Genomic DNA, 14,034 nt, shown 5'->3' on the forward strand with positions numbered 1-14,034 from the left:
CTGTTCCTGTGTCTCACCGTTGTCATTGTGAATAAATTCCTTCTAACATCTAATTTAGATCTCCCCTCTTTAAGTTTAAAACTGTTCTCCCTCGCCCGTCCAAGGAAATAGTGTTGCACCAGCTCCATTCCCTTGCCTCCTCCTGTGCCCCCATGCCGGGTCAGGCCCCTGGCTCTGCTCGGTTCATCACGCCAGCTGCCTTTGCAGGAGTTGGGGAGCCGTGCCCCGACTAGCACCCCCGGAATGACCGCAGCCAGCCGGACGCACTGCCCGCCGTGGCCATGCAGCTCTCTCGGCCGTGGCTCCGGCAACCCGGCACCCGGACACCCCCCTCCACCCGGTGCCCGGTGATGCTCCCGGTGCCCCCCGCAGCACCGCGGGGCCGGCCCTGGCGGCGGGCGGCCCCACCCCGCGCTCCCCATTGGCAGCGGCGCCCCCGCCCCGCTCGCCGCCGCCGCCGCCGCCCGTTCTTAAGGCGCGGCGCGGCCGGAGCGGCCCCGCCGGGAGCCGGAGCGGCGCAGCCGGAGGCGGGAGGCGCGGAGAGCCGCGCTGCGGGATGCGCTCCCGCCGCCGTGGGGGCGCCGGGCGGCCCCCCTGGCCCGTGAGTAGCGGTGTGGTTTTGCTGCTCCGCGAAGTTTCCCGGGGACTCCGGGGCGGGGAGGGGCGGCTCTCAACTCCGGCACGGTCACCGGCCCGGGGAGAAGTTGGTGGAGGGCGGAGTGGGACCGTGGGCACGTAGCCTGTCCCCGTGGCGTGGAGGGGATGCGGGGTAGTGAGCAGAGAGGGGGCGGGAAGAAGGATGGGATGGGGATGCAAGGGTGCTGGGCTGGGGAGGACCGTGCTCACGAGTGACGTGGGGTGTGTGCTGGGACTGGGGGACCTGGCAGGGACAGCAGGACTGTGAGCAGCGATGGACAGCCCCTCTTCGTAGCGGCACTTGCGCTTGGTGGTGGCTGAGCCCGTGGAGGAGCGGGGGGCAGTGGGCAGAGGGGTCCAGCCGTGTACTTGCCTATGTGGGAAGGGGCTGGCTGTGTGCCGGTGGGTCTGAGCTCCCCAAGGACCTGGTGTCCCTTTGGGGTGAGCTCAGAGGCTAAGGTGACTGATCATCTCCACACTGCATTGGCTGCTGCTGGCTGAGCCCCAGCCTGCCAGGTCCAGCACTGAGGAGTCCTGCATAGGAGGGACAGGCTCGCAGCAGCGAGCAGACGTCGCAGCAGGACCCAGGCTCATGGGCTTTGGCTGGAGCAGAGGCACTGCAGGGTCTGGGCTGCTTGGGATTGAGGAGCTGTGGAGGGGCACTGCTGGTACTCTGAGCAGCCAAGCTGCTGTGGAAGAGGGGTCTGCTGGGTCTGTGGGACATCTCCTGCCTGTCCTCTGCCCTGGCGGGTACATCTGTGGCAGCCTGGGAATGCTAGGAATGAGAATATGATGTTACTGGGGCATGTGCAGCATGGTGGTGTGAGGTGCTGTGATGTCACCATGTTGTCACTGCTTTGGGGTGCATTTGGGGTGCAGTGAGGCCCTTGCTGCATGATGTCCAGAAATGTGGTAGATGTGCTGGAGGTGACCGCGGCCCAAAACGGGATGTTGCTGCAGTGGTGGTGTGTGACATCACTGGGGTGCGTGGTGTGCAGGGCAGCAATGTCATGGTGACATGTGGGATGGAGTGGCCACACAGGGGCCTAACACCCACCTCCCCCATGATGTACACTAGGGGCTGGGATGTTCATGTGTGTACAATGAGGAGACCTGGGGAGTGTCTCCCCACTTGTGGTGAGCGGTGTGGGGCACAATCCTGCCTGTCCCATGGCTCCCTTTCCAGTCCTGTCCCACCCTCCCCACTGGGCACTGTCCGTTGTAGCAATGCATGGGCTCAGGTGAATCCTACGTGCTGCATCTCTGCCGTGGGGCCAGCACTCTCCCTCTGGGCTGCCTGGCTGCACCCTGATGGGAGCCTGTGGCATCCTCCCAGTGCCTCTGTCCCTGCTTGGCACCTTGGCTTCGTGTCACTAGCGATACTGAGGAAGCGCCCTGGGGTGACCTTGTCACCAGATGCCACGACACAATGTGTCGTGACTCTGCTGGAGCAAGATGGACTGAGGTCTGCCCTGCATACAGGTAGCCCCATAGCCTCAAACCTCATGTGAAGCTTCGCACTGGGATTGTGGTTCTAGCAAAAGGATGCTGGGAATGATGAGGCCCTTCTGCATCTGTCATGCAGAGCCTGAGTCTCTCTCCCTTCCCCTTCCCAAAATGGCCTGGCTCTGGGCTGGACATCCCTTTCCCATGGCACCAAGCACCGGATCCACTGGGAAAAGCCTTTTGTCTCCAATCAGGAACATTGTTTCCTACTGGAAAAGCTCCATCCAACTTGGAGGGATTTCAGCTGCAGCTGGATGAGAGGTGGGGGGGTACCCGGGTAACAGTCCAGGCTCTGGGGAGTGGAGAAAGAGAGCCTGGACAATGGTCTGGGGACAGCCACCCATTGTCTGGCTTTGGCTGGGAGTGAGGCAGCACAGGTCTGCAGGGCCAGGGGCTTATGTGGCATCCCTGCAACTGCATGTCCACAATGTCAGTGGCTCCCCACCATGCTCATTTTGGTAAGCCTGGAGTGGGGCTGTGACAAAGGCTCCCCCTCCTTCACTGTCTGGCACTGCAGAATGACACCCAGAGACTTCCCCATCCCTGAACAACCCAATGAACCCTATCCCCATCACATGTGTCTTGAGTGGGATCCCTGCAGCAGGGAAAGATCCAAGCTCCTGTACCTCTACAGCTGCTCCAGATGGTATGGCAGGGAAATGGGCACAGGAAGAGGGTAGGAGCAGCATAGGGTAGAGCTGGGGACACACACACATCTACCCTTGAAGCTGTGCCCAGGGTGCAGATGGGGTTGGAAAGGAAAAGGGAGCAGACTGGTGCAATGGAATACAAGGCTGTGGGTAGTGTGGACAGTAGTGTTAAGGTTTCCTCTGTAGCTTTGTGTTTCCTGCCCAGCCATGTTGGCCTGGAAGCTATTTAGTTATGGCAGAGGAATCCTGGCCACTAGAGAGCCTTGGGACCATTCCCATCCCCAGGGATAGGGAGCAGCAGGCTGTTCTCCACAATTCAGTGGGTCTGCCAGAATCTAAATCTTGAGCACCTTCCCCTCTCCAAGCTGGGCATATATGGTACCACACATCTGCCACAGCTTCCCTGGCTTGTGCCTGAGTCCAACAGCACAGAGATCAGCTGGCAGTGGGGTCATTCACTCCTATACAGGGGTCTGCTCCTGGTCAGGGAGGGCAGTCCTACCCAGGGAGGTGGCACAGTCACAAGAAGCACTGTGTCCTTGCAGGCCAGCTGCCCCATCCGCCCCTCCAGTTTGCAAGAGTGGACCAGGCTGCTTTTTCTCCCAGCTGGAGTGCAGGCATGTGGAATCATGCCTGTAGCCTGGGGACACACAGCTTGTTTCTGGGTTTTTGATTGCCTGACCTGGGATGAGGGGTTGCCTTCCTGAGTGCCATCTTGCTCATTACCTGTGCTACAGCCAGGTCAGAGCCAGCTCCAAAATCTCTGCAGCCTTGCCAGCAGTGCTGGCAGACACTGTCCTCCGCAGTCCAGGTTAAATGAGCCTCTTCTCCCAGTCTCCTGTTCCTCGCAGCATCTTGTGGCTGCATCCCTGTGCAGAAAGCCTTCCCTGGCCAGGCTGGAAGGAGCTCACCCTGTAGAGACCCTGGGAGGAACAGTTCCAGCAGGATGGGGAAACTGAGGCATGTGGGAGTAACCTGATAAACTATCCCTGTGTTCTCCCAGTGAACTTTCCCAACTCTGGAAGACCAATGGGACAGAAGACAAACTCTTCAGGCCAGTAAATGTCTTTTTTCCTCTGACCCTGCCAAGGGAGGAGTTATTGGCATTTTGACTTACCAGGACTTCGGATGCTAGTGGCACCTTAGGGCAGAGTGAGCTGGGCCCGAGCCCAGCTTTGTCAGCACCTCACACCCCTCCTGCTACCTCTCCAGTCCCTGTAATAGGATGGGCTCCCGAGGCTGGGCTGCTGCTCAGCCCCAGCTCACTGGAGTATGACCTTGTCCCAAGGGTGACCAGCACCAAGGACAGTCCATAATGGGGATACCAGAGTGCCAGTGCCCAAGGATGAAGGGACAGGTGTGTGGTGCAGGCTGGGGTGCTGTGGCAAGGGGTGAAGAGAGAGTGTCCCCCATGCAAGGACAGTGGGACGGCTTGGGCATGGTGGAGCAGAGTCTCCTCCTGGAGCTGACGGGCTAGTAGGTCTCTCCCAGGTGTCCAGGATGCTGGCGTTGTGCCTGCTGTGCCTGGCCTGGCTCAGCGAGGGCTCCCAGCGCAGCGAGCCCATGTTTGCAGCCGTCACCCACCGTCTTCTCCCGCCTGACTACGACAGCAACCCCACACAGCTCAACTACGGCGTGGCTGTCACCGACCTGGATGCCGACGGTGACTTCGAGATTGTGGTGGCAGGGTGAGTGGTGCACCTAATGCCTCAGTGACAGCAGGACTCGCGGCCCTGCAGGGACAGGAATTCCTCCCTCCTCTGTGCTCTTGTGGCCAGCTGAGGGATTGTGCACAAAGATGGGTGGGTTGGGGTCTGTACATACCCACCAGTGAATGTGTGTGTGCATTTGTGTGCACCCCCACAGGGTGTTGATGCCAGCTGAGTGCCTGTGTAGGACCACGTGAGGGCCCCCATCGGTCCCTTCTCTGTGGGGTGGTGTCAGCTGCCCAGCAGCCAGGGTCCTCCCTGCAGTGCACAGCCAGCGTGTCCCCAAGCCGTCTCAGTTCCGCTGACAGGACTCAGCTCTCTCTGGAGATTCAGTTAATTGGCTGGAGGTTTTTTATAGTCCTTTATTGGAGTGACGGCTGGGGAAGGCTGGCAGGAGCTGGGGAAGCAGGGAGCCGTGTGCTGTGCTGCCAGTGCCCAAGTGGGGCTGGACACAGAGCAGCTGCTGCCAGCAGGTCCCACCCTGGTCAGGAAAAGAAGGGACTGTGGTGTAGGCTCTGTTTTTATGTGCTGGCACTGCTGTGAGCTGCTATTGCAGGGTATCTGTGTACACACCACCACCCTCATTCCCTAAAAAGGCTTGCATACACAGGTGTGCCCACCTGGAGAGTGTTCTTTACCCTCACAGATCCCATCCATCTGGATTTAGGTACTACGCTGGCAGGCAGTCAGTCTGGCCCTGCTGCTGCTCTGAACATCACCGAGGCAGGAAAACATGGGCAGTACTGGGAACCCTGGAGGGGTCTGGGCCACCACTCCCTGCTGTGCTGAGTCAAGAAGGCAGCTGGGGTTTTGTAAGCAGTTGTGGTGGCCGTTGTATAACTTGTTTACTGGCACATTGGGCAGGAGCGGGCAAGAAGCCAGTGGGACGCACTGTGCTGAGAGGATTTGCCTTATGTGCTGGTTTCCTTGCCCTGGGAAAGCTCTGCAAGTAGGGACCTGTACCACATCCTGTGCTGCTCTCTGCCTGGCCCCCACTGCTTCCCTGGTTTACCAGATATGGGATGCCTGAGAGGATCCTTGACCTCCATGAACCATGCAGGTCTCTGCAGCACCCATCATGAGGAAAACCCAGTATCACACTCAATGTCTCCCCAGGGTTGAGACAGGGGCTTTCATCCCATCCCCAAGCCTTGAGAAGCCAATACCCCTGCTTACACTCACAGGTACAATGGCCCCAACCTGGTGCTCAAGTATGACAAGGCACAGGGGCGGCTGGTGAACATGGCAGAGGACGAGCGGGGCTCCCCATACTATGCACTGCGGGACCGGCAGGGCCACGCCATCGGTGTGACAGCCTGTGACATCGACGGCGATGGCCGCGAGGAGATCTACTTCCTCAACACCAACAACGCCTTCTCTGGTGAGCCTTGCTGGCCCCCGAGCCCCAGGCGCGGGGGGAGCCCCCGGCAAGTCTGCCCGCGACCTTCGGCGTGTGAGGGATGTGTGCGGGCTGGAGTTAATTTCTCAGTTGAGTGGCTCCATTGATTGATGGCAGCACGGGTGGGACACTGAGCCCAGCCAGCCACGGAGTCAGCACTTCCAGCTGCCCATCGCCCTTTTCGTGGCACCCCAAGTGGGACAGAAGATTCCCTTCTGCCCCCTTGACCATTCTGCCACAGGGACCTGCACTGTAAATCCCTGCTGTGCCCTGTAGCTGTTGTGCCCTTTGATCTCATGGCTCTCCTCTGCCTGCTGCGCCAAGCCAAGTCTAATCCTTCCCTTCTAGTGCTGTCCCTGCTCCTGGCATGCCTGTCGTGGGAGCAAGACTTAGGTGCTCCAGGCTGGCACTGGGAATCCCCAGAGCTCCCTGGCTCGGTGCTCCAGCCCAGCTCTGCCATGTGTCCCTGACCTCCAGGCAGCAGATCTGTCTTCCCAGTGCTCCTAATTACCCAGGCTGGCAGTGGCTGCTGGCACACCTGTCCCTAAATCAGGCTCCGCCATTGGCGCTGTCACAAGCAGTGTAGCTCACTGACTGTGCCTGCCACTGAATCGATTTTTTTTTTTTTTTTTTTTTTTATACCTTCCTGAGGATAATATACAGGGCTGTGCCCCATTGGAACATATTTTAGCTTAATGAGTTGATTCTTCTGTGTATCTCCCAGTGGCCCTTAAGGGTCATGGGGCTCTTGCAACAACAGCAGCCCAGCCCTATGTCACTGTAGGGGACTGCAGGGACAGCAGGTATTTGGGATGCTCTGGAAAAAGGGCACCTTTTCCACAACTGCTCTTGCTGCAAAGCACCCTTCTCAGTAGGAGGTGGGGTGCTGGAGCCCACTGACTTATGCTCCCTCCCCAGGCATGGCCACCTACACAGACAAGCTCTTCAAGCTCCGGAACGGGCGCTGGGAGGACATCCTGAGTGACGAGGTGAACCGGGACGTGGCCAGCCGCTTTGCCGGGCGTTCTGTTGCCTGCGTGGACCGGACGGTGAGCAGGCAGGGTTCTGCAGACAGGAGCATCTCTGCTGCCTTCCCACACCCATTACCCCTCCTGGAGTCCCAGGGGCCTGCTCCCTTGCCCATCCCATCCCTGCTTGGGCCAAGGGTGCCCCCCAGCTGCCTGTTGACTGTCAGGGCTAGCAATGCTCCCAGCTGTGGAGACTGTGGATGCCTGTCCACACGGTTGCCACCAGCTGATAAACGTGCCTGTCGAGGTGATTTATGTTCCTGTCACCTGCTCTTTCTTTGTCCTCCTCCTCCAGCGGTTTGTTTCCAAATGATTATCGCTAAATCAGGGTGCAGCTACTGCACGGGACAAAGGGAGCGGTGGAAAGGGGGAGGACCTGGCACACTGGGGATGCTGAGAGGGGGATAATGTGCCCTGTACTAGCACTGTGACCAAAGAGCTCCTGGAGTCAGATGGGATGATTTTTGCCGTGGGCTTTGCAGAGCTCTTGCTCAGCACACAGTAGCAGTGCCTGCTCCCACGGAGCAGTAAGAACATTCACAGCAGATATCCTGTGGTCCCCGTGAAGATGAGTTGTGGGTGTGTGGGTGCTGAGGCGGTGCTGCCGGCTGCAGGGCTCCGGCAGGTATTCCATCTACATCGCCAACTATGCCAGCGGCAACGTGGGTCCCCATGCCCTGATTGAGATGGATGTGGCTGCCAGTGACCCTGCCCGCGGTGTCGTGGTGCTTGTGGATGTGGCCGCCCAGGCTGGCGTCAGCAAGTACACAGGTACGCGCGGCTGCTGTGACCCTGCGAAGGGGACGGGGCGCTGCGGGGCATGGCGAACGTGAGACCCCGCTGTGGCCGGGCAGCGCAGCCGGAGGAGCGTGCCACGCGTTGGGCTGCCTGACTGCCCCATCTAGTGGCAGCCCCAGGGCCCTTGGAAGGGACCGGGACCGTGGGATGCGCGCCTGCCAGGAGCCCTGTGCCCATGATCACCGGGCTAATCCCTCCAGAGCTCGCAGCATCCACAGGGCAGGCAGCGGGGTTTGGGAATGTAGGCGTCCGGGGGAACAAGCCCGCCTGAGCCCCTTGCTGCCCCACCACCGTGGGGACTGCTGCGTGCCCCAGCGGTAAATTGTCACTAATTAGGAGTGTTGTCACCATGGAGATGGCAGTGATTAGGGTTGGGAGTGACACAAGCGGCTGCCAGGCGCAATTAGCTCCTGACGAGAGGGATTGGAGGGGGGCAAGAATGGGACATTGGTGGGGGGGGAGGCTTGGGAGCATCGTGTGGGCAACACTGAGGGAACGTGGGGAGCACAAACTCGCATGGGGCAGCAGTCCCCTCACCCCGGGCTACTGTCCCCAGGGGGCCGTGGGGTGGCCGTGGGCCCCATCCTGAGTGACAGTGCCTCTGACATATTCTGCGGTAATGAGAACAGCCCAAATTTCCTCTTCCATAACCGGGGGGACGGGACGTACAGGGACGTGGCAGCTGCTGTGGGTGAGTAGGGGAAGCTGGGGGGGAACACAGGCAGCTTCAGGGCAGGGGCAGCTCTGCCTGTTTCTTCCCGCACTGGATCAGTGCTGGGCGGGGTGGGACGGACACACAGCCCTAGGGGCCCAGAGCCTCAGTGACCGCTGTGCAGTGGCTGAGATGCATCGGGGCATCCATCAGCGCAGGGATGTAGCCCTGCGCGTGGAGGACCTGTCTGGGACAATAGAGCACATCCTAGGCGGTGTGCTGGGGGCAAGGAGGCAGGGAGGGGTTCCCGTCTCCCCCTGTGCCCTTGCGGTTCCCCAGGGCTGGATGACCCCTTCCAGCACGGACGCGGTGTGGCGCTGGCTGACTTCAACCGCGACGGCCGAGTGGACATCGTCTATGGCAACTGGAACGGGCCGCACCGCCTCTACCTGCAGAGCGGAGCTCCTGGGCGTGTGCGATTCCGGGTGAGGGCTCCAACAGGCTGCGAGCCCGCCGTGACGGCTGTGCCACTGGTCACCTCGGCCAGGGGGACTGGCTTCACTCTGAATGCCTTTGAGCCCCCCTTGCCAGCGAGGAGGGAACCCGAGGCATCAAAGCAGGACGCAGGTGTCCTGCTTCCTGTGCCTATTGCCAGGCTGTGCCCATGCAGGACATCGCCACCCCCAAGTTCTCCATGCCGTCCCCCGTCCGCACCGTCATCGCAGCCGACTTCGACAACGACCAGGAGCTGGAGGTTTTCTTCAACAACATCGCTTACCGCGGCTCCTCCGCCAATCGCCTGTTCCGGTAAGAGCCCGGGGGCCGGGAGCCCGCACCCTGCTCTGGGACCGAGCAGCCCTCTCAGCACAGCCAGGCTCCCAGGGCTTCTCTCCAGCAGTGCCACGGCTCGGGCTCAGCTCTTAAAAGGCGTCGTGACTGAGCCCTTCCTGGCATCATTACCAGTCACTGTGATCGTGCCTGCAGCAGCCCCTGGGGTCCCCAGCACCGCTGATTAGTAGCTGTGTGGAAGCTTGTTCATGGCTCCTGTTAATTGTAGGGGTCAATTCATTACTTCTGTGTAGCACCTCCTTGCCTGGTGTGTAGGGTGGTGGGAACTGGTTGTCTACACAATGCTTGCACCCGTGGGTGGGTAGAGGGCAAGGGTTTTGCAAGGAGCCCTTTGTAGACCTCTCCAGGTTCCAGAGGGATGCAGCAGATGGTGTTGCTACTCTGCAGTTCAGACCCAGAAGCTCTCATGAAACTCCTGTTGCCCCTGCATGGAATGGGGCCATGCCAACAGGAGGACAGTCACATCCCCCATCCACACCCTGTAGCCACCAGGGCTGTCACTCCTACCATAATTCTGCAGGAGGGGACAGACATGCCCAGGAAGGTTCTGAGGACTGCAGGAGCTGGCATTAATACTCTGTGTGTGTCCTTGGCAGGCTCATCCGCAGAGAACACTCAGACCCCATTGTGGAAGAGCTGAATCCAGGGGATGCACTGGAGCCCGATGGACGGGGCACAGGTGGGTCCATCCACTCCACTCTGGCACAGCACTGCTTGGCACCTTCTATGCCTGAGGAAGCCTGGCTGAGTTATCTGCCTGCTCCCCACCAGCAGCCTGGAGCTCCCATCACCCAGGAATGGCCCCATGCTTTCTCCTTCCACCCATACCCAGCCAATGGTGCCATCTCCAATACCCCAGAGGCACTCTTGAAGGGCCCCTTCCTGGGTGTCCACTGCTCAAAGCCAACCTCTGCATTTGGGAGAAGGTCAGGCAGCTCCCTGTGACCCACAGCCCTGTCCTCTCCACTGCCCAAGTTGCCAACGCACCTGATTACAGAAGGCCAACCACACTCCTGCTTTAGAGTCACCCCATCTTCCCTTTTGTCCCTGCCTGGTCAGGAGTGCTGCCATTGCCAGTGCAAGACCACAGCAGCAGCAAGGTCTAGTGCTGTGAGACATGGGGCCAGGCCTCAGGCACAACACGATTCTGTCCTTGCAGGAGGTGCAGTGACAGATTTTGATGGCGATGGGATGCTGGACCTCATCCTATCCCATGGCGAGTCCATGGCACAGCCAATCTCCATCTTCAAGGGCACCCAGGTGAGTCAAGCAGGGACTCCTTGTGTTGTACCATCCCTTCTGTCCCTCCCAGCTCAGTCTCTGCTCGCTTGTCCCTCGCAGGGCACCAGCAACAACTGGCTGCGTGTCATCCCGCGCACGCGCTTCGGGGCCTTTGCGCGGGGGGCCAAGGTGGTGCTGTTCACACGGCGCAGCGGGGCCCACCTGCGCATCATCGACGGCGGCTCCGGCTACCTCTGCGAGATGGAGCCCGTGGCGCACTTCGGGCTGGGTGAGCTAGGGGCTCGAGGGGCTGCCTCCACCCCAGCCTTCCCTGGCACTGCCCAGGGCAGGGGCCGTGTCTGCTGCCCCGGTGTCTTGCAGCACGGTAATCGTCCATGCCTGTCACCCCCGGTGTGGAGGGGTCTGTGCAAGGCTATGGGCAGGGTACCTAGCCACTGCAGCTGCCCCCTTCCCCCTCCCCTGCCTGCTGCTTTGCTCAGGCAGTAGGGCTTTCCCTCCCCTTTAACTCTCCCCTGGTGCAGCATGTCCAGCAGCCAAGCCTGCAGGGGTGTCCCTGCCCACTGCAAGGTCATCCCATTGTCCCCATGTAGGCCCCTCAGAGTACATCCATGGGCACCTGGAGCTGGGCTCAGGGAGCAAGGGAAGACTTTGCCCCTCCCATCCCTACCACCCCGCTGGCCTCCTTTCAGCCCCTGCCCACCCTGGAGACCCTCCCTTTGATGGGCTGCCCGCCTGCAGGGCGTGACAAAGCCAGCAGCCTGGAGGTGACTTGGCCAGATGGCCGCGTGGTGTCACGAGCTGTGGCGAGCAGTGAGACCAACTCTGTCCTGGAGATCCCCTACCCGCTGGATGTGGAGGAGCCACTCATGCCTGCTCCGCTGGAGGTGAGGGCCAGGTGTGGGTGTAGGTTGTGAGACTTTGGGGACAGAAACAAGAGGCTGGGCTCTGCTGGCTGGGTGGCTGCCCAAGGCTGATTCCTCCCCATGCCAGTGGTCTCTGCTTCTTCCCAAATGCAGTGCGGGCAGGGATTCTCCCAGCACGAGAATGGACGCTGTGTAGGTGAGTGGCTGCTGGAAGCACAGGTGTGCCTGTTCCCAGGATGCTGTAGCATAGCCCCATGGGGGACACTCTGAGACTGGGAGGTGGCTGCCTGCCACATGGCTCAGTGCCAGGTACAGCTGCCTGCCTGGCACATGGCCTGGGAATGGGACAGCAGTACAGCTCCAGGAGGGCACCATGGTGTCACAGGGAGCAGCAAGAGCACTGTGCTGGGGCAGGAGGCATGGCTGGCATGTGGCAGGCTTTGTGCTGCAGCCCTGAGTGTTGGAGGGGCAGCAGAGATGCAGCAGGGTGGCTGTGGCTGTGCTGTGAGCCTCCTGGGCAGAGGTATGGCTTATGTATAGCTACCACTGGGGTGACCAGCCAGTATATTGGGGGAACTGGAGGGGCTGGCAGCCCCCAGCTCTCTGCCCAGACATCTCACACTGAGGACCCTCTTGCAGACACAAATGAGTGCACTGAGTTTCCCTTCATCTGTCCCCGGGACAAGCCCATCTGCATCAACACCTATGGCGGGTACCGCTGTCGCAGCAACAAGCGCTGCAGCCGGGGTTTTGAGCCAAACGAGGATGGCACGGCTTGCGTGGGTGAGTGATAGTTGGGGCCCCCTGACCCCCTGCCAGCTGGCATCAGCCCCAAAGCACCACCCTGTGATGCTGTTGCGTCCTGACAGAGGCTAGGCCACAGCCTGCAACCTGTCAGATGCCAGTCCAGTCACCTCCACTCTGGTTCTGTGTCTGTCCATGCCTCCCACTGGGCTGCCACTGACTCCTCTTTCTCTTTTTCTCTCTTGTTTCTTCTCTCCTTCTCTGTGCAGCTCAAGTGGCCTTTTTTGGGGGATATCCCTCTGCTGGGAGCTGGTCTGGGCTACCCCACAGTGCCCTCCTCCCTCTAGTTGTCGGACTCTGTCTCTGTCTCTATGCACTTTAACCCCTGCCCATAACATGCCAGAGCAGCCTTGGTGGAAGGATGGGCTGGCCTCTGCCTATCTCTTTTTCTGTCCGTGTTGAACCACCCTGGAAGTGCCGGCTGGGACATACTGGGGTGACCTACAGTGGGACAGGCACAGACCTGGCTGTCCTGTGCACCATCTCTGGGAAAGCAGCCCTGGGGTAGCCTGGCAGTGCCCCTTCCCTCGCACACCCCACTGCTATTCCTGCCATGCTGGCCCCTCCTCGGTGGTCGCTTGCTCCGTCGCCTCGATACCGTACCATGTGCCTGCTGGTTTGGCCTGCGACGTGTGTGCTTTGCCTGCCCCCTCCTCGGTGATGGGAACCACCTCCCCAGAGGAGGGTCTTCCCAGCTCTGCAGGGGCAGGATGCTCCTGGTCCGTTTTATAACGTATTGACCCTACTGTTTGGAGTTGGACCCTGCTTAGTCCCAACAGTCTTCCAGCCCCTCTCCCAGAGAACCCCCAATAAACTATATCCCATCTATTAACCTGGTCTTCTGAGCTCTGCGGGGCAGAGCTGTGCTTGTGCTTCTGCCCCACCCTGCCCTGGGGCTGCACCGGGAGGGAGCCCAGGAGGGGAAGCATCCCCAGCCTGGCCCAGCTCTTCCCACCCAAGGGCTGGAGCGTGATGGTGGCCCTGGCCCAGCTCTGCAGTGGGACTACAGCAAAATGTGCAGCTCTGAAGGGGTGGGGTGCAGCAAGCAGCCCTGCCTCACCCCAACAACAGGGCTGTGCTGCTTTTCCCCCCTGCATGCTAAAGCCACACACTGCTCTCTTTACCCCCACCAGACATCGACGAGTGTGCTCAGGGCTTGCACAACTGCAGCCAGCTCTGCACCAACACCCCGGGGGCACACACCTGCCTCTGCCAGCCAGGCTTCCGTGCCCTGGATCCGGCTGCCAGCCGGTGCCTGGGTGAGTACCTGCAGTGCCCAGCTGCCTGCTGCTGCCAGGCTGCCCTGGCAGCAGACATGATTGGGGTGCCCAGTTGTGCTCACAGCCATAGTGCTGGGGGGCAGAATGGACAGACTGGAGCTGTGCAGGAGTTGGTGGAGTAAGGACATCTGCCACCTACCAGCCTTGGCACCAAGTAGTGGCAGGATCACCTGCCTTTTTGTCCCAGGTTCACCCAGCCCTGGAGCTGCCCCCCTCATGCCCCCTCCATCCCTTGCCCTGCCCTTGCCAGACACTCCCTGTACCCTTGGCACAACTCTGACCTTTTCCCCTTCTTTCCTAGACACAGATGAGTGCCAGGCACAGCCTGGCCCCTGCGAGCATATCTGCCACAACAGCCCTGGCTCCTTCCACTGCCACTGTCACCAAGGCTTCTCCCTGGTTGCTGGTGGACGCTGCCAGCACAATTAGCCTGCTCTGGCACAGCCAGGTGTTCTTTGCTAGCCCCCAGCACTGTTGGTTGCACCCAGTACCAACAGAATAAACCCTTTCCTTCACTGTATTCCTTGTATGTCCCTCTCCTGGGGCCACATGACTGCTACACAGGTCTGTCCTTCCTCCCCATCCCCTCCCTTCCCCCCCCTTCCCCCATGCTCGCCC

The 14,034-nt window shown here is 60.4% G+C and overlaps 1 protein-coding gene across 5 annotated transcripts; it reads left to right on the forward strand.

Annotated features, from left to right (window-relative positions):
• Positions 1–491: 491 nt before the first annotated feature.
• Positions 492–13,936, forward strand: CRTAC1 (cartilage acidic protein 1). Of its 5 annotated transcripts, XM_056494875.1 has the most exons (16): positions 494–601; positions 4,284–4,480; positions 5,686–5,882; positions 6,819–6,949; positions 7,543–7,699; positions 8,283–8,417; positions 8,718–8,863; positions 9,049–9,185; positions 9,824–9,906; positions 10,387–10,487; positions 10,569–10,737; positions 11,208–11,353; positions 11,486–11,528; positions 11,972–12,115; positions 13,270–13,395; positions 13,718–13,936. In XM_056494875.1, the coding sequence occupies exons 1-16, from the start codon at positions 557–559 to the stop codon at positions 13,843–13,845; spliced, it is 2,085 nt and encodes a 694-aa protein (XP_056350850.1). In that variant the 5' UTR covers positions 494–556; the 3' UTR covers positions 13,846–13,936. The 5 variants fall into 5 exon arrangements, with proteins under 5 accessions (XP_056350853.1, XP_056350851.1, XP_056350850.1 ...); XM_056494876.1 differs by lacking the exons at positions 13,270–13,395; positions 13,718–13,936 and adding an exon at positions 12,346–13,059 and having other exon boundaries at positions 493–601; XM_056494873.1 differs by lacking the exon at positions 11,486–11,528.
• Positions 13,937–14,034: the final 98 nt, after the last annotated feature.

The sequence above is a fragment of the Oenanthe melanoleuca genome, chromosome 6, assembly GCF_029582105.1.
Source record: "Oenanthe melanoleuca isolate GR-GAL-2019-014 chromosome 6, OMel1.0, whole genome shotgun sequence".
Lineage (NCBI taxonomy): Eukaryota > Metazoa > Chordata > Aves > Passeriformes > Muscicapidae > Oenanthe > Oenanthe melanoleuca.

Excerpts from the sequence above, each read along its gene's own strand:
- CRTAC1 (XM_056494873.1), top strand. The coding sequence starts at position 557 with ATGCGCTCCCGCCGCCGTGGGGGCGCCGGGCGGCCCCCCTGGCCC. Across the intron at positions 8,864-9,048 it reads CTGGGCGTGTGCGATTCCGG|GACATCGCCACCCCCAAGTT; the intron begins GTGAGGGCTCCA and ends GTGCCCATGCAG. Across the intron at positions 13,396-13,717 it reads GGCTGCCAGCCGGTGCCTGG|ACACAGATGAGTGCCAGGCA; the intron begins GTGAGTACCTGC and ends CTTCTTTCCTAG.